The sequence below is a fragment of the Sciurus carolinensis genome, chromosome 7 (genome assembly GCF_902686445.1).
Source record: "Sciurus carolinensis chromosome 7, mSciCar1.2, whole genome shotgun sequence".
Taxonomy (NCBI): domain Eukaryota; kingdom Metazoa; phylum Chordata; class Mammalia; order Rodentia; family Sciuridae; genus Sciurus; species Sciurus carolinensis.
Window position 1 is genome coordinate 56,748,696 of NC_062219.1, and position 25,944 is coordinate 56,774,639.

The following is a 25,944-nucleotide window of genomic DNA, read 5'->3' on the forward strand; positions in this document are numbered from 1 at the left end:
TTTTCTATCTTTTTCAATTATTTACCTGTAGGTGATATTGCATTCAACTGGACTCCAACTTTTCTTTTTGACTAATTAACTTGTGGTGGTCTTAAAGCACTTGGCATTGGTCTGGGGAAAAGAAACAAGCTCCTTGAATAGCACAGTATTAATATTAATTAATATTTGTTCATATATAAATTTTCTTGTAGTGCTGAGGATTGCATATGACTATTTAGAAGTTTTTCAAAGGATACATTATGATAAATTGTGAATTAACTGAAAGATGGGAGATTTTATTTGGATGAGTATATTGAATATTGGTATCTAGGTGCCATGTATTGAGTTACTTGAAGTGTTTATTATCAACAGTATTATGTCAGTATTTGTTCATTTAGTGTATTGTGTTGGTTAATGTAGACTATTACCACTGATGGACACTGGTATATTATAGAAATCATAAGCCATGTCCTTCTACCTATACTAAAATATTTCCATTTGCAGGTTTAGCACTGTGTTTGTGGTATAGAGAGTATTCTGAGCTCAGAATAGAAGTAATTACTATTTCACTGGGGCAGAGGATTGTGAGCTTGGTGGGGTAGGATTTGAATAGGTGAGCATACTAGGCCAGGGGAATAGTAGGACACAGAGCAAGATGTTTAGGGGACTACTTTTGCCATATTAAAGGAAGTAAATAAAAATGGAAATAATTTTGTGATTAGATTGTGGGTCAGATGAAATTTAGAATGGGGAATAAGTTTATATACAGATTTTTCCAAGATGAGCAAGTATTTTTTGCAGGAAGAATGATAGAATGACAGTATCTGGAGTAAGAGAGGTTAAATATATTGCATGGGGCAGGTGTAATTGCGAGAATGAGCCTGGGGAGTTGGCTATCAGGAATCAGATCGTGGGTGAAAGGTCCTCTTTAGGTAAACAGTAAGACTCTTCTATGCTTGAAATGATGATGTGAGTATAGTTTTCATGTTGACTGTGGTTCATTACTTGAATATATAATAAACTTTACTTGCACATGAATTTTTCTTTCTTTTTTTTTTGGTACTGAGTATTAAACCCAGGGACACTCAACCACTGAGACATATCCTCTGCCCTTTTTAATTTTTATTTATTTATTTTTAATTTTGGGGGGGGGTACCAGGGATTGAACTCAGAGGTACTCAACCACTGAGTCACATCCCCAGCCCTGTTTTGCATTTTATTTAGCAACTCTCACTGAGTTGCTTACCACCTTGTTTTTGCTGAGGCTGGCTTTGAACCTGTGATCCTTCTGACTCAGCCCCCCTGAGCCACTTGGATTACAAGTATGCCACTACCATGCCCAGCTCACATAAATTTTGAATTGGTTACTTCTTTGAATCTTTTAAATAATACCCCATTTAGAATTTTTGTATTTATTATTTGCATTCATTCTTAAAAAAATGCTGATCTTACTTTTTCTTTTAAGAAAAATTTTATTTAACAGAGGTAGGGTCTTGCCATGTTGCTCATGCTGGCCCCAAACTCCTAGACTCCAGCAATCCTTTTACCTTAACCTTTTGGCCCTGCCTCTTGAGTTGCTGGGATTATAGGCATATGCCACTGCGTCCAGCACAGTCATGCATTTTTTTTTTTAATGTGAATATTTTTTGTGGCATTCATTTTTTCCTATTATTTTGTAGCAGGTTCATTTATCCTTGCAAAGATCTGACTAATACTCTTCATTTTATTTTCAGTTTGGCTTTGATTGAATAAAGAATTTAGCCTATATGTACTGCTTCAACCCCTGGAAGAATGACAGATGACAAAGATGTACTCCGAGATGTGTGGTTTGGACGAATTCCAACCTGCTTCACTCTGTATCAAGATGAGATAACTGAAAGGGAAGCAGAACCATACTATGTAAGTATGATGATGGTGCAAATGGAATCTTTAATTTTGTCCATTTTTGTAAATAAGGTTTTAAGAACTTGGAAGCTGTTATCTAATGTTTTATATAAAACTAATCCATGTTTTGGAAAAAATTAGAAAATAAAGATAAGCAAAAAAGAAGGAAATAAAAATCACTTTTAATTCTATCACCCAGAGTATAAAACCACTGTTGATACAATATGATGCCACTTTGACTTACTTTTGTTTGTGACTTATGATAGTGAAATCATATTAAGAGTGTAGCTCAGTGGTAGTGTGTTCTTACTATATGTGAGATCATGGGTTCAATCCCTAGCAGCATATACATATAGACACTTTAAAAATTTTTTTTCTCATTTATTTATATATATATATATATACACACACACACACACACACACACACACACATTTGTATATATATATATATACATATATATAATAAATCTCTTAGTGGGATTGTAAACTGCTGTTTTTAGTAGGAAACTATTTTGAAATAATAGGTTCAGATTGGATTCTTTTGTGTTTAAGTGATTCCAGTCTGATAGTCAATTATTTTTAAAGCTCAGTGAACTTATGAATGTGTACATATACATACACACTTGTTCTTATGTTCACCAAGCTAATTAGTGTTATGTATGAACTAACATATGGTATTTGTTTAATAATATAGTCAGGCTGTTGATGTACCAAAATGGTAGAGTGTGTGTTAGACAAGAAGCCCTGGGTTCATTCTCCATCATCCTCCCCCTAAAAAATATATATGTAAAATCAGTTGTTGCATATAGACTTGTAGATTTGGGTTAATGGATTGCTTGTTTTAAAAATGAATTTCATGTGGGGTATGGTGGTGCATACCTGTAAACTCAGTGACTTGGGAGGCCAAGGCAGAAGGATCCCAAATTTGATGATAGTCTGGAAAACTTAGTAAGACCTTGTCTCAAAATTTTTTTGAAAAATTGTTTTGAAAGGGTTGAGGGTGTATCTCAGTGATGAATGTAGCTTAGTGAGTAGATTGTCTCTGGGTTCAGTTCTCAGTACTTAAAAGTCATTGGTGTATACTGGCAATCCCAGCTACTTGGGAAACTGAGGTGGGAGGGCCATAAGTTTAAGGGTGGCCTAGGCAATATGGTGATACCCCATCTTAAGAACAACAACAACACAACTAAATTAAAAACCCCATGAATTTCAGGTTATCTTCTGATTTTAGAGTGAATTTTTTTCTCTCCAGGTGCTTTTATATAGTAACAGACACATTTATGTGTCCGTCAGTTAGAGATAATACCGTGCCTATTTCATAAAGAATCACAAATAGGCAGATTTCAGTTGTGCTGGTTTTTTTCTTTTTGGGTCTCAATTACATATACTATTGTTTTTTTACTTAGAGAGGATGTGGAAAAGAGGAAATATATGTGGAATGATCAGCTATTCTTCTGTTTCAATTGAATGAAGCTTGACCTTTGCTTATTCCCTTGCCTGTCTGAGAGACAGTACTACTCCTCAGCCTATTCTAGCTACTCAGATTGCTGGAGGAAACTACTTATGGAACCTGGTCAGTTACTTTTTTGGGTGTAGGAACACACCTCTCTGCATCCTCAGCATCTGGCATGGGATGTGTAAATGGTGCTTAAAACTCTCAAAAGACTCTGGAATTCTGGTTGGAATCTTCTCTTTGAATTTTCTTACTAGAAATTATAATTTTAAAAAAGGCAGGTAATCTTGTTGCTGGCACACATACATTTAAGTAATTTTTTTAAAATTTATTTTTATTGTAAACAAATGGGATACATGTTGTTTCTGTTTGTACATGGAGTAACAGCATACCATTTGCGTAATCATACATTTACATAGGGTAATGATGTTTGATTCATTCTGTTATTTTTTCCTTCCCCCCTACCCCTCCCACCCCTCTTTTCCCTCTGTACAGTCCTTCCTTCCTCCATTCTTGCCCCCCTCACCCCCCATTATGTGTCATCATCCGCTTATCAGCAAGATCATTTATTCTTTGGTTTTTTGAGATTGGTTTATCTCACTTAGCATGATATTCTCCAATTTCATCCATTTGCCTGCAAATGCCGTAATTTTATTATTCTTTATAGCTGAGTAATATTCCATTGTGTATATATATACCACAGTTTCTTTATCCATTCATCAATTGAAGGACATCTAGGTTGGTTCCACAATCTGGCTATTATGAATTGAGCAGCTATGAACATTGATGTGGCTGTATCTCTGTAGTATGCTGATTTTAAGTCCTTTGGGTATAGGTCAAGGAGTGGGATAGCTGGATCAAATGGTGACATTTAAGTAATTTGGAAATCTCAACAGTTTTCTGTCTTTAGAAAAACTTGGATTAACTAAGTATGATTATAATTTATTTATAGAAAAATTTCCTTTATTGGATTTTTTTCCATTTTTCTTTAACATGTTAGTCTTTTATGTTTTGTTTCCAAACTAGTTTTTGTTGATTTAATTGAAACTTTAACCTTGACCTGCTTTTTCATAGTGTCTTAAGAGTATTTGTATAGTTAATCAAAGTGGTAACAACTGAGAAATAAATTATGTAAGTCGGTTTACTTTTAAATCAGACCCTGATATTTGATGTATTTCTTATGGCTAAAAAAATTCCCCTTTACATATAAATCTGCTTAAACATGAATAGATTTTTGAGAACTAGAGTGTAATGTTGTTTTCTAGCTGTTTCTAATCCCGTTGAAAATAGTGACAAGTGTTGGGGTAACTGTAGGAGGAAGATATTTTGTGTTATAGGTAATTATTGTATTTTCTTGGATTAGTACTCATTTTTCACCCAGAGGAACTTTTTTAGCTGTCAGAATTTGTGATTTTGAAGAACATTGGTTGATAGGCATATATGTAATAAATATTTAATGAAAACTGGGGATTTAAACCCATGTAGCATAATCCTGATTTTTCTTTTCAAATAATTATAAATGTGTTAGTAGTGACTGGTCTTAAGTTATAGGTGAGTGTTTTAGTGCCATTATAATTATACTCAAATATGTTTTTATTGCAAAATTAAGAAAATATTTTTTATGTATTTATTTCTCAAGTTATAGGTGAGTGTTTTAGTGCCATTATAGTTATACTCAGATATGTTTTTATTGCAAAATTAAGTTAGAAAATATTTTTTATGTATTTATTTCTCCCCCTGACCTCCTTTTTGAGACAAGATCTTGCTATGTTGCCCACCAGGCTGACCTTGGATTCCTGGGTTCTAGTGATCCTCTTGCCTCAGTTGGGACTGAATTCATGCACCACCATGTCTAACTCAGAAAATATTTTTAATGCTTAATATATTCCTTTTTATTTTTGCATTTTGATTTGTTACTTCTGCATAAATCTTCTTTCAGCCTACTTCATATAATATGTTATTGAGAATTAGGTTTTATTTTGCAGAGAATTTAAGGAAGAAAATGGTTAGAAGCTAATTTCAGTTTTTATTATTTCTGTCACATTCATATAAACTGTTGCATTTCATTTAGATTATCCAATATAAAAATGTACTAATTTGCATTCTTCTTTTGTGACTATTCTTATTTTGTGATTTGTTACTAGAGGAAATCATATGATCAGAACAATATTACCAGTCTTATGGAGCCTAAACATTACCTATCAGTCTTTCTTTTTTTGTAGTACTGGGGAGAGCCCAATGATACTCTACCACTGAGCTACTACTGAACTTTATCTCCAGCTCTTTTTATTCTTTTTTCAGAGCGAGGACCGAACTCAGGGCCTTGTGTGTGCTAGGCAAGCACTAGGAATTACAAGGTTCTGGAATTACAGCTATGAGCCACTGTGCCTGGCCCATTAGTCCTTTTACTTTTCTGTAGTTAACACTGTCAGTTCTTTTCTATTGTGACTGTTTCTCTGAGCCCTGATCTCATTCTTTATACATTCTTTATACCTCACTTTCTGTGATAGGCACTTTTCAGCCACCAAATGTGGCTATCTGCATTCACATGTACTTAATATCTCATTCTCTTTGTGTCTGTTGTGTTGCCTCTCCACCCCACCCCAACCCTCTGGCCTCTGTGCAGGAGATATTGGACCCAGGACCTCATGTCTGCTACTTAAGTGCTTACTACTAAGCCACATCCCTACCTTTCCTTGTAGGCAAAGCCCAACCTTCTGTATGTTCTGGATGCAATTTCCTGCCTTCTCAGGAAACTGGTGGTGTCTCATATTTCTACATTTGCTTTCTATTTTACTTCCAACTTCTTAGCCACTGGCTTCATCACAATATTCATATTGTCATAAATTCTCCCTAAAATAACAGTGTCTGTGACCCTGTCTTCCTGTCAACTTCTTGCTATCCTTTATAGCTAGACTTCTTGAAAAGATTATTTATACTCTTTCTCTTCCTTCTACCACTTAATTCACTGTAATCACATTTTGATACTATCCCAACAAAAATGTTTTCACCAAAGTCACTAATGATGATTTTATTTTCTGCCCAACATGGAGTCTTTTTGGATTTACATTTGCTTTATCTTTGAGTAGTATTGGATGTTGTTTTTAGCTATTTTCTCTATCTTGTGAAATTGTCTTTCTTGGTCTTCCGTGCCTCATATTCCCGGTTTTTCTTTAGCCCTTGTTTTTTCATTTGTTCCTTAATGTTGACACATATTAGGGGTTTGCCTTCTCTTTTTTCACACTACTTTCATTAAAAGCTCTTGTTCATTTTTATGTCTTTGCCAAGCATTTATATTTTTTATACTCCTCCTGCACTTTGTTTTTGTTTTTGGTGGGGTGGGGATACTGGGAATTGAACCCAGGAGAGCTTTACCTCTGAGCTATATCCCCAGTCCTTTTTATTTTTTATTTTGAGATAGGGTCTCACTAAGTTGCTGAGGGTCTTGCTAAATTGCTGAGGCAGGTTTTCCTGAGTTACTAGGATTATAGGTACACTACCATGCCTGGACAACTCCTCCAGACCTATGTATCTGTCTGTTGGAGGTCCTCACTTAGATATTTCTAAGGAACCCAAAGTGTGTTTGAAAAAGAACTTACCATCTTTCTCCCTAGAACACCAGGTCATCTGCCATTATTCCCTTTCCATTTTGTCATGTAGTTTTGTCATTCATCTAATTATTCTTATCAGAAACCTGGTAAGATTTAATGAAAGGACTCATCCTTTCATGGTTCTTTTTGATATCCCTGATGTTTGGTCAGTAACAGTCCATTTGACTACATATCTTCCAGACTTACATGATTTTCTTCATCCTTACAGCTACAGCTTAGTTCAAACCACCACTTCAAATGCATGGGTTATGTAGCAATGACCAGTTTTCCTGCTTTAGTCTTTCCTTCTTCATTTTCTCAGCCATAATTGGAGTGATCTTTCTAAAACATGGGTCTCATCTTGTCAACTGTTCACTTAAAGCCCTTAATGGCTTTTTATAATCCTTGGGGTCCTGCATATAGTTTACAAGGTTCTCCATAATCTGGCCTCTTTCCTCTAATGTACTATTCTATTCCAGCTCTCTACATTTCTGTCATATTCAACTTCTTAGACACTTGAATGTGCCCATCTTTCTGTTTCTGTGTTCACTCCATGCCTTTTGTCTTGCATTGTCCTTTATCTGCAAAGGGCAGAAGTATTTTCTACCTCTGTGCACACCCATACATCCATGTCTACCTTTTTTGCATTCCTGTTTGTCTTTTATTCTTGCCTTAAAAATATGCTCCTTGTCAAGGCCCTCCTGAGTCCCTAAGTTAGATTAAATTGCTTTACTACATATTGTTGTGACATTCCTTATTTCTTAATTTCATTCATCTCTGGTAAATTTTTATATTTAGTATGTTTTCATTTTTTAGCCTGTATACTCCAGAAGGACTGTGTGTCTCTCTAGGGCCTTCCTTATCTGTATTGCCTAGTATGATACCTGTGCACATTAAAGTGGAATAGAATTTTAGTATATTTTACTTATGTTATTATCCTAGATAAGTCTCTAGTTTGGTAACTGAAAATTGTTGAATAGAGTAGAACTTAATGTATTGGAATGCCAAAGCAGCAAGATTACCAGTTAGAAGCTAGCCTTTTTTTGAGACTCTGTCTCAAAAAATTAAAAGACAAAAACCAAAAACCCCCAAAACAAAAAACCAACAACTGGAGATGTAGCTTAATGGTAGTGTGCCCCTGGATTTGATCCCCTCCTCCAAGAAAGGGCATAGCTACCCTTTCCAGAAATATAAGTATTCCTTACAACTGTATAAAACTTTTATTCCTTTTAAGTTGTATAGACAAAAATGAATTAGTGTTTAAATCTTTGAGTATTTTATACCAGTGCTAAGTGAGGAATAAGACACAGTACAGTCCCATGGTAGCTAATAATTTCCCCAGATGTGGTTAACACTTTTCATATTAAAAGAACTTAAAAAGCCATTGAAAACATACTAAGTGAAATAAGCCAGACTCAAAAGGAGAAATACTGTATGATTCCACTTTCATGATATACGTAGTTACATTCAAAGAGAAAGAAAGTAGAATGGTAGTTACTAGGAGCTGGGGAAAGGGAGAATTGGGGAGTTACTGTTTAATGGTTAGTTTCCCTTTGGAATGATATAAAACAAAGTTCTAGAGATGGATAGTAGTGATGGTTGTACAATGGTATGAATGTAACTTATGCCACTGAATTCTACACTTAAAAATGATGTTTATTGTAGGTGTATTTTGCCACCTTAAGGAACTTGAAGTAAGCCAATGAGACATCACCTAAGAAAAACAATAGTAGTCTGAAGAGGTGTTTTTGTTTTTTTTAAAAAGCTATTGTTGCTGGGTATCAAACCCAGGACCTTGAGCTAGCCAGGCAAGAGCTGTACCACTGAGCTACACCAGCCCAACTAAGAGGAGTAGATCCAAGGCAGGTTGATGTCATTCCTTTTATTTGTTCTTTCTTTTTCATATATATATATATATATTTTTTTTTTTCTAGATAAATTATATCTGTATGTGTAATAGGTAGTCATTCTTAAATCTTAAGAGTTACTTCTTAGGGTTATTATGGATATTTATGTTAGTTATAGATTACTCCCACAGTTCAGTGTGGATCAGAAGAGTGCAACTTTATTTCAATGTGGGTTCTCCCCTAAGAATGGGTATTGGTTTTAATTATTAGTCTTGGTTCTTTGCTCCACTCAACCTTTGGCAACTCTGTTTCCTTTAGAAAATATTTATTGTGTGCCTCCAAAGTAGATACTAGTTAGTGCAGTGGAAATGCAACATTGAACAAAACAAACAAACATCCCTTTCTTAATAGAAGTTCATTCTAATGTTCTTTATTCTTTATGGTTAAGAAGAAATCCTTGTGCAATCTTGAACCTTAGGAATGTAATATAACACTGCGAAGTCAAGATCTGATATCCATGCTCTTAGACATAATATGTCTTCCTTCTTACCATCTCTATAGGTTAATATTATTTTCTGTGAAATACATTATTACTCTGTAATAATACTTAATAATCATTTTAAATTGTAGTTCTGGAACCTTACTAGACTAATAGAATATACTCCTTATTTTTAAAATACAACTAATTTACTCTGATGTTTTGATTTTGTTTTTTTTTTTTGAGAGATTGCCACATCACATTGTATTGATATGTCATTTCTGAAAGACTCCAATGAATCCTGTCTGCTATTTATTTAATAACATATTCTCTTGGCAAGTTATTTATGTAAAACAGAGGTGATAATACTTTAAAAAATATAGTTTTTCCTTATGTATAGTACTAGTTTCCATTTTTTTCTTCACTGATCATCCCTGTCCCACCACTCTTATCCCTCCATGCTAGCAACAGAGGAACTCTGTGCCTCACACGTGCTAGGCAAGTACTCTACCACTGAGCTACATCCTCAGCTCATTGGTTATTTCTTTATAAAGGATGAATTTTGATGAATTTATAATGCTATCCAACATCATGTTCACAGTGTTTAATGCCTTCCATTCCATACTAGAGCATACCAACTATCTCCTTCCTATATTCCTGCACCCTGTACCTCCTAGGACCACTGTCGTGGTCTCCTATCTAATGGGAGTCTGCTATCTTGGGTTTCAGAGAATAAATGTCAATTATTTCAACAAGAATATTTCTCTGTATATACTAGCCAACCCTGTAGTTCTACTTTATGTACTGATCAAAAGATATCCTCCTGAGTAGCCAACATGAAAGATGGGACAGAGACTCATAAAAGTATCTGAGAATAAACAACACAATTTTAACAGCAAAAGAGAGCAGATTAATAAAGCAAAAAAAAAAAAAAAAAAAAAAAAAGGTTAAGAGTGTCTGTTGCAAAGGAGGAAAAGCCTGATTTTATTTTTTTTGCCACCCTCCTCTTTTTATCTATTTGTGGGTTCTTTATAAAAATCATAACCAGTTTTGCTAAATTTATTTTCATGTTTTCTTCCTGGATCCTCTTCTGGTGGGAAAACAGACTTCCTTTAAACTATTCTAGTTAAGACTTTACCCAACATTCTTTCTTAGATTTCTTTATCTTTTCTTTTTTTTCCCCCAGTGCTGGGATTGAACCCAGGGGTTAACTACCACTGTCCTACACCCTCAACCCATTTTATTTTTTTGTTTAGACAGAGTGTTGCTAAGTTCCTCAGATTGACCTTGAACTTCCAGTCCTCTTGCCTCAGCTTCCTGAATAGCTGGGATTAGGCGTGGCTCTTCCCTAGATTTCAAGACATGATGGGAAAGTTGTGAAGTCAATTATCTTTTCAGAACAGTTTAATTAACTAAGGTGAATCATTTTAAGTTAAATTTGACAGAACTATTAAATATCCTAAATAATATATTTAATTGCATTGTATTTTTATGTAAGTGCTACAGGAAGATTACAGATAGATTTGCATCCATAATTATAGGCATGTATGTAATAAGCTATACTTTAAAGTAATGAACCCTGTAAGATAATCAAACATCTTAACCTTTAGCCTTTAATTTTCCATAAAAAGCAGTAGGTTTTACATGGAATATTCAAAATAATAAAAAGCAAAGAATCTGGTTTTTTTCCTTAATATTAAAAAGCCTGTTGTTTTTAAATATCTATTAAATAAATATGGTTTTACAAATTTTCATTTCAGTTGCTTTTGCCAAGAGTAAGTTATTTGACGTTGGTAACTGACAAAGTGAAAAAGCATTTTCAGAAGGTGATGAGACAAGAAGACATTAGTGAGATATGGTTTGAATATGAAGGCACACCCCTGAAATGGTGAGTGAATTTTCTGCATTATTAACTTTTAAGCATATGGAAGCTTTAAGAAGGTATAGTGTCCTCAAACAGTTGTAAAAAGTAGTTCTTTAAAGAAATGCTATTCTAGATTGTAAATGGTTGTAAATGAAGTTTAAACCACTATTAGACTGTTATATTAAATATTTCTGCCTTCTGTTTGGATGCAAGGGTGACTGGCCAGATTCATTTATGTTTAATATATTTTTATATGTTAATATATTTGGTTATGGGTAGGTTGTTTTTTTTTTTTTTCCAGATATAAAATTTCCCTGTTAATAAATCACCTCTGTGACACCATTCAGTTGTGTTTCTGGTTTCAAAATCTTTATAACAGTTCTTTATGTGCATATGATTACTTAAGTGATGTTTTTCAAACTGATTGCCACATTTAGGAGACTTTGTGCCATAAGCACATCTTGGTGAGGTTTATTTTAGAGTGAAATGTATTTAGGTTCTTCTAATGTAAAAATAATTTTGATATTATGTCATTTTCAAGATGGTATTGAAAATGCTAAAATTGGGCATAAAATACCCTAGTGTGCTCATCATTTTTTGTACTTCTGTTATTAGGAGTTTTATTCATGTTGCTTTCAAAAATATTTAATGAACTGGGTGTAGTGATAAACTCCTGTTGTCCCAGTGAGTGGGGAAGCTGAGGCAGGATTGCAAGTTCAAGACCAGCCTCTGCAACTTAGTGAGATCTTGTCTCAAAATAAAAAGGATTGGAGATGTAGCTCAGTGGTAAAGTACCTCTGGGTTCAATCCCCAGTATTCCCTCAAAACAACAACAATAATAGCAACAACAAAATAACTAAAATTACAGAAAAAAATGTTTAAAAAATAGTTCAAGGTATGCTGGGATATAGCTGTTGAAATGATGCTGTTTGCATGCAGTTGAATGAAAAAATTAAGACTAAGACAAGATTTAAATGGAATTTGAAAAGTGCAAATAGGTTAAAAATGGAGTTTTCTCCCAGCCTGGGAATGTTAAAGTGAGTATTTGACAGAGACTTAGGAAAAAGAAAGAAAGTAGTTAGGTAGTAGTTTTATTAAGTACAGCTGATGTGAATCCAAGGACCACTTGTTAGCAGGGTGTGAACTTTTGCAACTCACCTTGTACTGATGAAATCTTGAATTTGAGATTTTCCATAATGGTTTAGAAACATGTAAGGTGACATTTTGTATTGCATTGTGGGTCAAGTTTCACTTTTTTAGGGTTATTTGGAAGGTTGATAAAGTAGTTTTACAGCATTTTGATTTTAAATAAAAGAACACTGAGTTTCATGATTATATACTAGACTCAGGACTTTTTGAAACCTTGAGAATTTAAAACTTGAGATTAGTGAGAAATCATATAATTCTGGTAGCATAAATAAGGCAGTGTTTTGGTATTTTTTTCCCTCAGAAGAGTTGGAGATTTTGGAATGGAAAGGCAGATTGAAAGTAGTGTAAAGGAGCAATGATCAGGACAGTAATAGGGAAAGGCAGGAAGAGGAAAGATTAGTGTAACTAGAAATAGGATATATTTAGTTGCTTGACAGTTCTAATCATGTGATAGTTAGACATTTAAATTGTATTGCTTTATATGTATTATAAGATTGTAAGAATTTGTGTGACTAACATCTTTTCAGTTTTTATCATTATAGAGTTTCTCAAGAGGGTTGTTGTTTGCACTTTGAGATCAATAATTTTTTCTTTTTTTTCGGTGTGATTGAACCCAGCAGTGCTTAACCTAAGCCACATCTCCAGCACCTCTCTTCCTCCTTTAAAAAAAAAAAAATTTCATACAGGGTCTTACTAAGTGTTTTAGGATCTTGCTAATTTGCTGAGACTGACTTTGAACTTAAGATCCTTTTGCCTCAGCCTCCCAAGTCTCTAGGATTGCAGGTGTATGCCATCGCATCTAGACTGGAATGGATAATTCTTTGTTGTGGTGCTACCTTGTACATTATAGGAAGTTTAACTGCAGCCCTGGCCTCTACCTACAAGTGCCTTTACACTTCCTTGTCATGATAAAAAATGTTGCCAAATGTCCTGTGGCAGGAACAAAACTGCCCCTGATTGAGAAGCTCTGGAAAATTTGGGAAACCTCAGTTTATCTAAAGGAAAGTAATTGGTGATTGTTAAGTCATCATCTTTCAGCTGGTGTTTTATTCTTTCCTGTGTGGTTATTTTATATTTAATATGGTTTATATCTTAAAGGCTTGTATTCTAGATAACATATAAATAAATCATGCTTGGACCCATTTCTCCCTTTTACTGCAGAACAGTGATTTTGGTTTAAATACCATGTTCCTACTTTTTGCCTTCTGAAAATCTTTTATTAAAGATTGAAATTGTTCCCTTCTAAGAGCTTAAGTGAAAGTAATTGTATTCAAGTATTATTTTAGTTTTTTGGGGTGTTAACTTTTTATTTTTGATTAAAAAGTAGTTATGTCATGCTATAAATTCATTAAATATAATGACTTCATATATCTTGTCTTGTGGTATTTTTAGGTATTCCATATATATGAGAAGTGAATGACTTTCAGAGGCATGTAATCCAAAACCTCTGAACCAAGTCTTGATCTTTTCTCTTTGCTTCCAACAGTGGCAGTTTCCTTCTGTGTTAAAAATCTTCCTGAAAATTGTTTATCAGTATAAGAATGTGGGTGGTATTAAAGCAGTAGGTTTCTTAGGGTAGGTTAATACTGCGTATTACATTCAGTGTAGGAAAGCAGCTACCACGGAAGCTTTGTAAAACATGGACTTTTTGAGACTACATGTATCTTACAAGTAGAACAGAATTTATTTTGAGTAGCTCTTTCCTATACCCATACCCTATTCTTTGGAGTTTTAAATAAACTCAAGTAGAACAGGTAGGAATGGAAATCAAACACCAGTTTAGATAATTTATAAGAGGGAGAAAATGCATAAACTAATAATCGTTCTCCCTTTATGACTTTGTCCCAGAAAGCGTCCCCTAATTTAATTACTTAATCCTGTCCTTTCATATAAAGGGGCAGTTCTCAATTATAAGGGGGGGAAAAACCCCCCAAAACAGAAAACTAAAGTTCTTGAAAAATAATGACTTTTATTGTATTCAGATGGTAAGATTTACACTTTCTCTTCCTATAGGTAGGTCAAAGTCAAGAGTGTTAGCATGATTTTGAAATACTTGGTTTAAAAAAAATCGTTTAAATACTATGTAAAGTCAAATTAGCATTGATAGTAGCAAGAACAAAATATTCTTAAAATAGGTTTTGTTTTCCTGCATTATTTTGTGACCTTGCAGAGCTCACTTATTCACAGTTGTAATTTTCTTGCTTGACAGTTATGTCATCTGCAAAGAAGTAATTGCACTTTCTTTCTTTCTAACCTGTAAGCTTTTTATTTTTTCTTGCCTTACAGGGTGTCCAGATCTTATGGTACTGTGTTAAATGTGAGAGCAAATGTCTTGGGTTGTTCTTAATTTTAGGGGGAATTATTAGTCTATTTCACCGTTGAGTATGCTTAGTTTTTTTTTTTTTTTATTAATTTTGTGGAGGAAGCTTTTATCAAGTTAAGGTCATTTTCTTCCTAACTTGCTGAGAATTTTTGTCATGAATGTGTGTTGGATTTTTGTTAAACTTTCTGAGCCAGATATACATTGAGTATTTATCAGAGATACTTGAGATCAGAAGTGTTTCAGATGTTGAATTTTTTTGGATTTTGGAAAATTTGCATTTACATTCTGAGATATCGGGGATGAGATCCAAGTCTAAACACAAAAGTTTCTTTTTGAAGTACATAACACATAGCCTGAGGGTGATTTTATGCACTTGTTTTTAGTGCACCTGTATTGTGTGTGTGTGTGGTGGGGGAGGGTGTGGTGCTAGGGATCAAACCCAGGGTGTCATGCATGATAAACCTGTGTTCTAGTGAACTACATCCCCAGCCTCAGTGCACCTGCATTTTATTGAGACCTATCACACCAGCTCAGGTGTGGTGTTTTCCCTTATGGGTGTCATGTTGATGCTCAAAAGTAGCAGGTTTTGGAGCATTTATAATTTCTAGATTAGGAATGTTCAGCCTGTCCCTATGAATTTTCTTTAGCTTGTGTCTATTAATAGTTACATTCATGATTTTTCATGTTGGACCAGTACTGAATACCTTTAATAAATCCCATTTGATTGTGTTATGTAATTAATTTTATTTATCATTGAATTTTGTTTGCTGATATTTTATTGAGGATTTCTGTACCTTAAATTTGTGAAATTGTGGTTTTCTAATTTTGTACTGTCTGTTATTTAGTATTAAGATAATACTGAACTTGAATGACTTGAGATGTGTTCTGTCCTCTTGCTTTTCTGGAAAAGTGTGTAAGATGGTGTTAATTTCTTTTTAAGTGTTAAATAGAAATGAAATCATCTGGGCTAGAAGTCTAGAACTGTGCCCCTCACCCCCAGCTTTATTTATAAATTCAGTTTCCTTGATGTATAGTTCTATTCAGCTTGTCTGTTTCATCTTTTTGAGTATCAGTAGTTTGTGGGTTTTAAGATCGGTTTGTTCTGAGTTAAATTTTATGACTATAAACTTGCTCACAGTAAAATATTTTAATGAATGTAAAATCTGTAGTGATAGTTCATATTTCATTTCTTTCTTTTTTTTTTTTTTTTTTTTTATTGTATTAATGAGGATTGAGGATTGAACCCAGGACGCAGACACAATGCTAGGCACTCTACCACTGAGTGATATCCTCAGCCCTTTTTTGTTTTGTTGCTGTTGTTCTTTTTATTTTGAAACAAGAACTTATTCAGTTGCCTCTGCTGGCCTTGAACTTGTGATCTTCCTGCCTCAACCTTCTAAATAGGTAGGATTACACATATGAACCATTGTGCTATTTCCCGTTTCTTTCTTGATATTGGTAATTTGTGCCTTCTGCCTTTCTTTCTTTATAAGCTTTACTAGTGACTTACTAATTTTGTTTATTTAGTTTTTTTGGAAAGCCAGCTTTTTATTTTGTTGATTTTTTTTTTTTTGTCTGTTTTTAATTTCATCGATTTCTGTTATTTATAATTTTCTTCCTTTTGCTTTCTGTGGGTTTATTTGTGCCTTTTTTTTTTTTTTTAATCTTACTCTCTAGTTTCTTTTACTTGTTTTTGCATTGCTGGATAGGAACCTAGAACTTCTTGAATGCTAAGCATGTGTTCTACTACTGAGCTATATCTCCAGACCTGTAGTTTCTTTCCTTAGGAACTTAAGTAATTGATTTGAGCTCTTTCCTTTAAAAAATTTTGAATTTTGGTAATAGTCACATGACATAAAAGTTACTATTTTATGTGTTTAGGTTAGTAGTGTTAATTACATTCACAATGTTGCACAACCCATCTGCAGAATTCTTTTTTCTTATAATAAGCATTTGATGTTACAAATTTAGACTTCAGCAGTGCTTTAGTGCATCTCATATAATTTTTTTTTTGGGGGGGAGTGTACCAGGGATTGAACCCCTGAGCCACATCCCCAGCCCTCTTTTGTATTTTATTAGAGATAGAGTCTGACCGAGTTGCTTTGTGCCTTGCTTTTACTGAGGCTGTCTGAACTTGAGATCCTCCTGCCTCAGCCTCCTGAGCCACAACTGGGATTACAGTTGTGTGCCACCATGCCTGGTGCATCTCATACACTTTGATAATGTTGTGTTGTGTTTTAAATTCCTTATTGTGTCCAGGTTCATGCCCGCTCATTTCACATGGATTATTTTAGTAGCCTCTTAATTTGTCTATTTCCAGTCCAGTTACTTTCACTTTATGTTGTTCAGTATCATAAGTGATATTTCTGAAATGTACATGACATTGTGACTCTTCTGAGAACCTTTCCTTTTCATCTAATGTAAAACCCAACACTGTAGCATGATATATGCATAGAGTTGTCAGCAAGTCCAGTTCTCCTCAAGTAAACTAAATTACTTGTTTTCATGAATATCAAATGATGTTTTATGCTTCTTTTTTGGTGCTCATATTCTTTGCTGAATCATTTTTTGCTCTTTCCAAGCATGCTTTTTTGTCCCAATTAATTTACTCATGTCTTTCATCCTCTTTTATTTACAACTTTTAGCTTAAGTATCACTTATTTTGTGATTCCTTTAGCCAAACACCATTTCTGTGTTTGTGCCCCTCTCTATAGCTTGTGCATTTAACTATATACTTTTCATATTGCCACTGTGTAACATAATGGTTAAGGATGCTGACTCTGGAGCCAGGAACCAGGGTTCAAATCCCAACTCCATCACTTAATAACCATATAAACTTGGGCAAATTGTTTTTTGTATCTGTATAGTGGGGATGATAATAGTAGCTTTATTTCCCAACTCGTTTCAAGAATTAAATGAGTAAAATTTTGGAATGGCATTTGGTATACTTGACCACCATTGTCAAAATCAGTCCAGCCCAGCCAGAGGCATATGCCTATAATCCCAGCTACTTGGGAGACTGAGGTCTAATATTGCAAGTTAAAGTTCAACCTGGATAACATAGTGAGACCCTGTGTCAATAAATAAATAAACAAATAAATTGTTGTTCTTCTGTTCTATTTGTTACAACTGGTTAAATATCTGTTGTAGGTTGCTTGAATAGGGCTTTTATAGCTTCAGCAACAGCACATGGGAGGTACTGAGAAGATGTTTGATCAGTAAATGAATGTTAAGTAGCACCTTGCTTTTCTTTGTTTTTCTTTCTGTTTGTTTAAATATCTCAATTGGCCTTATTTTAAATTCCAGAATTGGACAATACTTCATAAAAGTGTGTTTTCCCCTCTTGCTTTTCTTTCTTTCTTTCTTTTTCTTTCTTTTTTTTTTTTTTCCTGTTTTTGGGTACCAGGGATTGAACTCAGGGGCTCTCCCCACTAAGCCACATCCCTAGCCCTATTTTGGGATATTTTGTGTTTTGTTTGGAGGCAGGGTCTTACTGAGTTGCTTAGTGCCTCACTGTTATTGAGGCTGGCTTTGAACTTGTGATCCTCCTGCCTCAATCTCCCCAGATGCTGGGGTTATAGATGTGTACCACCATGTCTGACTTGCTTTTCTTTATAAAACTGGTGCTCTGGTAAGTAAAAGAACTTGCTCAAATAGTCAAATTTGACCCATTTTTCAAGAATCTCAGTTCAGGTCTCTTTTTACCTGCTGTTACTCTTAGTTTAAAAAAAAAAAAAAATTCCCCCCCCCCCATTCTACCTATTCTAATTGGTAATGTTAATTTGTCCTAATTACAGTAGAAAAATATTTAAAATGGTGATATACCCATGAATAATTAGGAAATATGTGTTGATTTGTAGAGTGCTTCTAAGAAGATTTTATCTGATTAGAACTTTATCTTCTTTAGGGTTTTTTTTTTTTTTTCCCTTCCAGCATTGTGTATGGAATCCAGGATCTCATGTGTGCTAGGCAAGCACTCTACTACTGAGTAACATCCCTAGCCCCCAAGTCCTTTAACTTAAAAAATTTTTTTACATGGAGAATAGAAAGTGTTGATGTAACTCAAGATGTAAAAATCTCTTCTTGTAGACTGAATTGGTAAGTCAGCAGAGGGTGCTGTAACATTACATTTTTAAGGAGAGAAGTTTCTTGTTACCACAGCTTAGTTGTTGAAAATTTGTATTTGTTAGTTTCATAGAGTAATTATTTTAATAGAATATTTAGTGTACTTTTTGAAAGAATAATTTGTTAGCAAACCCTGATGGTTTAGGGCTTACACCTTCAAGTACAAAATTTAGGAACACTTTCCTTTTTGCTAAAAGAAATATCTCTAAATGGGAAGTTTTATTTTGTGTAAACTAATTTTTAGTATGGGCTGTGAAAATGAGAAGTTGAAACTTTTTTGAATTATAAAATAAAGCAAATAATTGATGTTGATTTTAAACATACATAGTAGAGTGACAGCATTTGATACTAGAACTGTGATTTCAAGAGCAAAATGTTCTAGTGAAAACATGTAATTTTTCTTTGGAAAGTGTAGTAACTTCACCATTTTGATTGTAAATACTGTAGATTCTTCTGTTATTTCTAATCTTTTTTTCAGTTTTTTATTTTTTGTTTTGCATTTTTTCTTGATCTTTTTCAGTTTTCTTTTTTTGGGGGGTAAGGTTGTGAATTTCTGGAAATTTATAAATTATTCCATTAATTAGATCTTTGGATGTGGTTTCCATGGCCTTTTTGCATGTGGTATGCCCTTGGTTATTTTTATACTTCATAATACATGAGAATAGGCTTAGGGAGTGGTGAAACATATTGCTATTCTATATCTGTTTGTATTCATTGACTCCTATAGAGTAAGGCACATTGCTTGTAATCATTAAATTATTTGCGTTTGCAATTGTAGTTTCATCCTTTTTTATTCAATGAAAAGTAATCATGATTCCACTGAATCACATGTGGTAATTTTTTAATAGAATACATTGATTTCAGTGAAATGGACCCAAGTGGTGGTTCTCTATTATAGGGATGATCTATTCAGTGCTAAAGACTGTTTGCTCTCTGATGTCAGTTCCACATGAAAAACAATTGAGTTGTCCTACGTGAGCCATTGGTGACAGAAGTTCTTGTTCTGGTTTGCTATCTGAATGAACTCCTTTCATTATATATATTATTTCATGAATATATTTGTTATTGCTACATTGTGTGCTAATTGGTGTGTGTGCATATATGTGTCAATTGTGAAGCAAAGAAGCATCAACATATATTCATTTTGAGAATCGAATTTAGGAAAGACTAGAGAAGTATAAAGAGAAAGAGGCCAGATGTGGTGGTGCATGCCTCCAGCTACTTGGGAGGCTGTGACAAGAGTATCCAAGTGGAGGCCAGCCTGGGCAACTTAGCCCCAGTCTCAAAATAAAATAGAAAAGGGCTGGGGATGTTCCTCAATAGTAGACCATTGTCCATCATGGGTGAAACCCTGAATTCAGTCCCCAGTGTAAGGGGAAAGGGGGAAGAGACAGTGTGAAAATAGTTAACACTCTATATTCAATGAAGTCATTTTCTATAGGGCAGTAGATTAAGCTGTTAGCTAGTTAGGGTCTCTTTTGGGATATAATCCAGGTTCAAATCCTTCCATTTCCTTTTCTGTTAAATTTAGGTTAGATGTCAAGAGCAACAATATAACGAACCAATGGCTACATTCTGATTTACTTACAGTTATGATATATGTGGTTTCTGTGTTGTGGATTAGGAGCCTCTAGACAAATTATATAGAATATCTGTTTAAAGTAGTTGTGCAGATTAGTATTTCTGAAAACCTTGATGCAAGTCAGATTATAGTATTGGAGAAATTCAGTAATTTTGATTTTTGCCAGATGTTTTCTTTTTATAGATTTTCTTGAATATTAATAGATCCTTCAAAAACAAAGCATCTAGAAATCAGTTAATTCCGATAGTATCTTTGGAGATAATATCCTTGCATCAAATCATTCTAACAAACCTTGCATTGAACCACTTGTGAATAATAGAATTTGATGATACATAAGTAGATGGTTCTTTTATTCTTAAGTTTTTCTGGTTTGATTTATATATATGTATATATTATATATATATATATATATATTATATATTTTAGTTGTCCATGAATCTTTATTTTATTTATTTATATGTGGTGCTGAGAATCAAACCCAGTGCCTCACACACGCTCTAGGCAAGTGCTCTACCACTGAGCCACATCCCCAGCCCATGGTTTGATTTTATTTTAAGAAATACTACAGGATAATTTGCTTCTATTTTTTAGAATGTTTTTATCTTAATAATTTATATGTATTTCACTATAATACTTAAATTTCTATCATAATCCTGAATGTACTAGGAGCATTATCATTTGCCTTCTGGGATCAATGAACTTAAAAAATATTTATCTAAGTCATTTTAAAATATGATTTAGAGAAGTTAGAATAAAGGAATAGTATAAAACAACTCTTAGCAATTTTGCAATGCATTTAAATTCAGCAACTTCAGATTTTTTTTTTTTTAATTTTCCTGGTTTTGAAAGTAACTGAAATGGGCAGTGTCTACTGAATGAAACTCAGTTGCAACTACTTTGTTCAATATTTGTCAGACATTAAAATAAGATGAATAAGATGCTAAGAAGTTCTAGCTTAGCATTACTTCCTGTTCTTGCACTTAGCAGCAATACTTGAAGAAATTTGTTTCTGTGCTGGGGATGGAACTAAGGGCCTCGTGCATACTAGGCAAGTGTTCTATCACTGAGCTATATATATCCTCAGCTCTAGACGTTTAAAAATTTTTGGCAGCTCATAATTTTGTTTTAAGATATTTTCTTTTTTGTATGGTAAATGCCAATTAAAATGATAAGTCCATTATTTATATATTTTTTGGATCTACATCAGCATATTCCATTCAGTTATCTTTGTATACAAATCTACTGTTAGCAGATACCCCCATCAAGTCAAACAGATTGTGCAAATGGCATAAAAGATGAAAGAATTTATTATACATCCTTTTAGTTAAATGGAATAGTTAGGTTTTTATCTAAAATATTTTTACAATAAATTACTAAGTTGATAAGAATACCATGTGTTCCTTCTGTCCTTAGAAATATGTTATTCACTAGTAGTTCTTGAGGTCTATAAAATTTATCCTAGGATATCATTATCTAACAATTCATTGAGATGTCTATTAAATGACCCCTTTCCCCATGTCATTAAAGTCCAGAGTACTGCTGTTTCTTTGCATTCATCTTCTGATTTGTGCAATAATGTGAAACATCTTTCCTTGGCAGTTTTCTTTGATTTACTGTTGTAAGTGGAAAATGAGAAAGCTTAAATTTTCCTTTTTTTTTTTTTTTTTTTTTTTGTTAATGATAGCTAAAAGCAGACTCCAAAGATGGGGTCTGTTTTCTTATTTTACACTTTTTTTTAAAGATGATGTAATATTTTAGGCAATAGAGTGAGAAAATGGAGGAAGGGTTCATTATTGCATTGTCCTTCAAGGCATCCCATTCTTTCAAATTTTTATTATTTTAGTCTTTTTAAATATAGTTGGAAATAATTGTTGAATGATAGTGAAATAATTCTTAGGATGTGAAATAGCAAAATGTTGCAAGAGATCACTAAATTCTGTAATATATCTTGGATTTATAAAAGGACCGAGTGAATACAGTATGTACTAGATGAAGTAAATTTTTATTTTTTTAAGCAAGGTATTTTTGTGGTACTAAAGATTGAATTCAGGGCTTCAACACATGCGAGGCAAGCTCTCTGTACATCCCCATCTTTTTTTTTTTTTTTTTTTTTTTTTTTTTTTTTTGCGGTGCTGGGGATCGAACCCAGGGCTTTGTGTTTGCAAGGCAAGCACTCTACCAACTGAGCTATCTTCCCAGCCCTGAGCTATCTTCCCAGCCCCCCCATCTTTAAGTGAGTTTTTCCTGGTCTTTTGAAGTTCATTAAGAAGGAATAGAAGAGGTTTAGAAAGGGGTAAAGTATCAATCATTAAAATTTTTGAACTACATAAAAAAGGAAACTCCTAACTTAAAATTGGGTCCATTGGCTCTTAACTGAGTTAAGGACTCTGTGGATCTTTATTGATTTATATATTCATCAGCTACATGTTGTCCACTTTGTTCAAGTTTCTATGCGCTTAGTGTTTTTTTTTTAATATCAAGAATAAAAAAAGACAATAAAAAATTTAGCTTGTATTTTATTATAATGTTTATAAAACAGATTTGATTTTTATGACAGATGGCTTTTAAGACTTGATATTTTATTTAATTTTAGAATTTGCTTACAATTATTTTTAGAAATGGCCGGGAACTGGTGAAACATTGGATTTCCTAGTCATTTTATGAGATCTCAGGTGAACTTTATCTAATAGACCACCTATGTAATTTACAGGTATTTCTGTATTAATTCTATTTGTAGCACTATTGAAAATTGGGTAAGGAGAATACTATCACTTTTGAAATTTTATGTCTTCATTATGAATGCCAAGTAATTTATTAAGTAGCCACATTCATTCTTAACTGGTTGTGCAGATACCTGAGACATATTAAAAAGAATAGATTGAATACTTGAAAAAGGGTTTATTTTGTAAACATACAGTGCATTATTTAAAACTTTTTTTTCCCTTTTTAAATTTTTAAGTTTTTGGGAGTGTTGGGGATAAAATTGCCTTACTAGTGAGTTACATTCCCAACCCTTGTACAATGTTAATAGTTCAGAGAGAATGATCAGAATTGCATAGAATCTTTAACTTGTCTATAGTCCAATATTTTTGGCTTTTTGATTTTATTTTTTGGCAGAGACCAAAATTTTTATGGTTCCAGTTTTCTTTTAGTTTATTTCTGGTTTTCAGGGGTTAATGTTAGATGCTAATAATAACTTTTGGATAAACAGAGGTTTTAAGGTTTAAAAGAAACAACATAGGTTAAAACTATTTCATTTTTTCCCAAATACATCATTCATTCTAAATTCATTCTATATAAATACATGATCTCTAGTAACTGATGATTTTTTTCACAATTATATAGAAGTAAGCAAACATAAATAACATTAACTTTTTTTTCCTTTTTTTATGGTACCAGGGATTGAACTCAGGGGCACTCAGCCACTGAGCCACATCCTCAGCCCTATTTGACATTTTATGTAGAGACAGGGTCTCACTGAATTGCTTTAGCACCTCAGCCTCCCGAGCCACTGGGAATTAAGGTGTGCGCCACTGTGCCCAGCAGCATTAGCTTTTTTGGGAGGGTTGTGGGTACAGTGCTGGGGAATAGAACCTAGCTCCTTGTCTTAGCTAGGCAAGCACTTGTAACACTGAGATGTATTTATAGCCTATAATATTTGAATGTTGGTCATTTACTCATTTTGAGGGAGATTAGATATACTTTCAGATTTTTAGCTCATAAATCTAGAAGTAACACACCAGTATTTTATATAGAAATAAAATCAGTAATGTATATAGTATGTTTTTGCCTTTGTTGGGAGTATAATTTAATTCAGATTGACTAATTAATTACCTTAGTTTATATTCTTTAAGAGGATAACTTAAAAAATGTTTGCCCATTGAAATCTTCCAGGTTTGTAGTATTCACATTTGTCTGTTGCAGAGTAATTTGTTTCACTGAATAAGGCTTATATGTTAGGAAACATTCTCTTATTTATAACTAAAGTCCAAACTTTAGTTTTAAGAAAATGTTAAAATTAGACTTAAGAAGAATATTCCATGCTTTGGGACGATGTTGACATTATCATGTGAGAAAAACAAGATATAGTGTATTTTGTAAAGAATTCTGAATCTATATTTAGATATATGTGCATAGGTAAAAGACTGGAAATTTAGTGCGCTATACTGTTAAAAGGAATAACCATTGAATAGGTGGTTTGCATGCTTCTTAGGAGCTTGTATTGGTTCTTAGAGTTTTCTGAAATTTTAAGTTGTTCTAAATTTTTAAAAAATATTTCAATTTGCTCATTATAAACACTGGAATGATGATTTTTTATTACCTTATTATAACATGCAAGCACACAGTTGGTAAAGAATGACTTCCTGTAATCCTATTGTGTATATTGAGTTTTTTGGGGAAAACTACCTGATGACTGGAAAGTATATTGGCCCAGGGATGTAACTGTAAATGTTACCTTCTTGTAATTGATCAAAAGCCCATGATATTTGGTCATAAAAACAAGTGCTGGAAATTTGTTTTGGAGTTGTAGTTACCACTTTACATATTTATTCTCTCTTAAAATATACTCTTTCATTTTTAGGCATTATCCAATTGGTTTGCTATTTGATCTTCTTGCATCAAGTTCAGCTCTTCCTTGGAACATCACAGTACATTTTAAGGTATAGTTTAAATAGCATTTCCCATTTGTCCCACTTGCAATACTTAATAAATAGAGTAGTTTTTTTTTTAAGTGAAATTATTTATTGTTTTCCTATGACACCCGTAGTTGCTAAGCTTCCATTAGTGTTTGTTTGTAAGATATTTTTTAGTTTTTCCCTAACTTTTGGCTGATCCATTTAAAGTTTTAATGTATAAGTACCCTTTTTAAAATTAGAGCTGAATCTACTGCTTTGAAAATTTATAATAGTTTTTGAAAATTTGTTTATTTAAAAAATAAAATAGAATAAAATTCCTGAGTGTAGATGTACACAAAAGACTAGGAAAGGGGACAACCTAATATTTTTGAGCAGTTCTAAGACTAACTTCATTGAAGGAGGAGAACAATTAGATAGGAGTCCAAAGATTTGATGTACCTCTCTTTTGAGAAATATTCATTTCTGTAGTGTTTAAGACTAGGATAAATTGAGTATGATCTACTTTTGTCTCACTATATTACAAATACATTGCACCTAGCCATTCTTCTGTTCTACCCTCCAATTCATTTCAAATGCTAGTGAAGAATTGAAAACTCTTTTAATTGCTCATTGGCAGTGATTCTCAAATGACAGTGGGTGATGGAGGGGAGGCATGTAGAGTTTGAGAAAGTCAGTTAGGTGTCTGATTTGCTTTCTTTAAGGGGGTACCCATTTAAAGTCAGTGCTCAAAGTCTGCTCATCCATTCTTCCTATGATGCTTTTCCTTCCTACTTTACTGTAATTGAATGTGGGTGTACATGTGCATTAATGTGTGTCTCACAGTACTGTGTTATTATAGCTCATGATTGCTACCAAACCTTACAGACTGATCATGTGATTCTGATATGTGTGAATTTTAGTTATCATGATATATTCACATATTCAAAGCAAGAATTGCATATATATACACACACACACACACACAGCAATTTATGCTTGAGAGTAGTGTGAAAATAAAACTTATTCAAATATATTAAGGATAGAGGTTATGT

General features: G+C 33.5%; 1 protein-coding gene across 5 annotated transcripts in view; it reads left to right on the forward strand.

Annotated features, from left to right (window-relative positions):
- Positions 1–25,944, forward strand: part of Atg5 (autophagy related 5) — a 117,381-nt gene that overhangs the window by 9,499 nt on the left and 81,938 nt on the right. For all 5 annotated transcript variants that reach the window (XM_047558592.1, XM_047558595.1, XM_047558597.1 and 2 more), the window contains exons 2-4: positions 1,713–1,878; positions 10,994–11,121; positions 24,859–24,937. In XM_047558592.1, coding sequence (XP_047414548.1) covers positions 1,771–1,878; positions 10,994–11,121; positions 24,859–24,937 — 315 coding nt within the window. In that variant the 5' untranslated portion in view covers positions 1,713–1,770. The remainder of the gene's footprint in view (positions 1–1,712; positions 1,879–10,993; positions 11,122–24,858; positions 24,938–25,944) is intronic.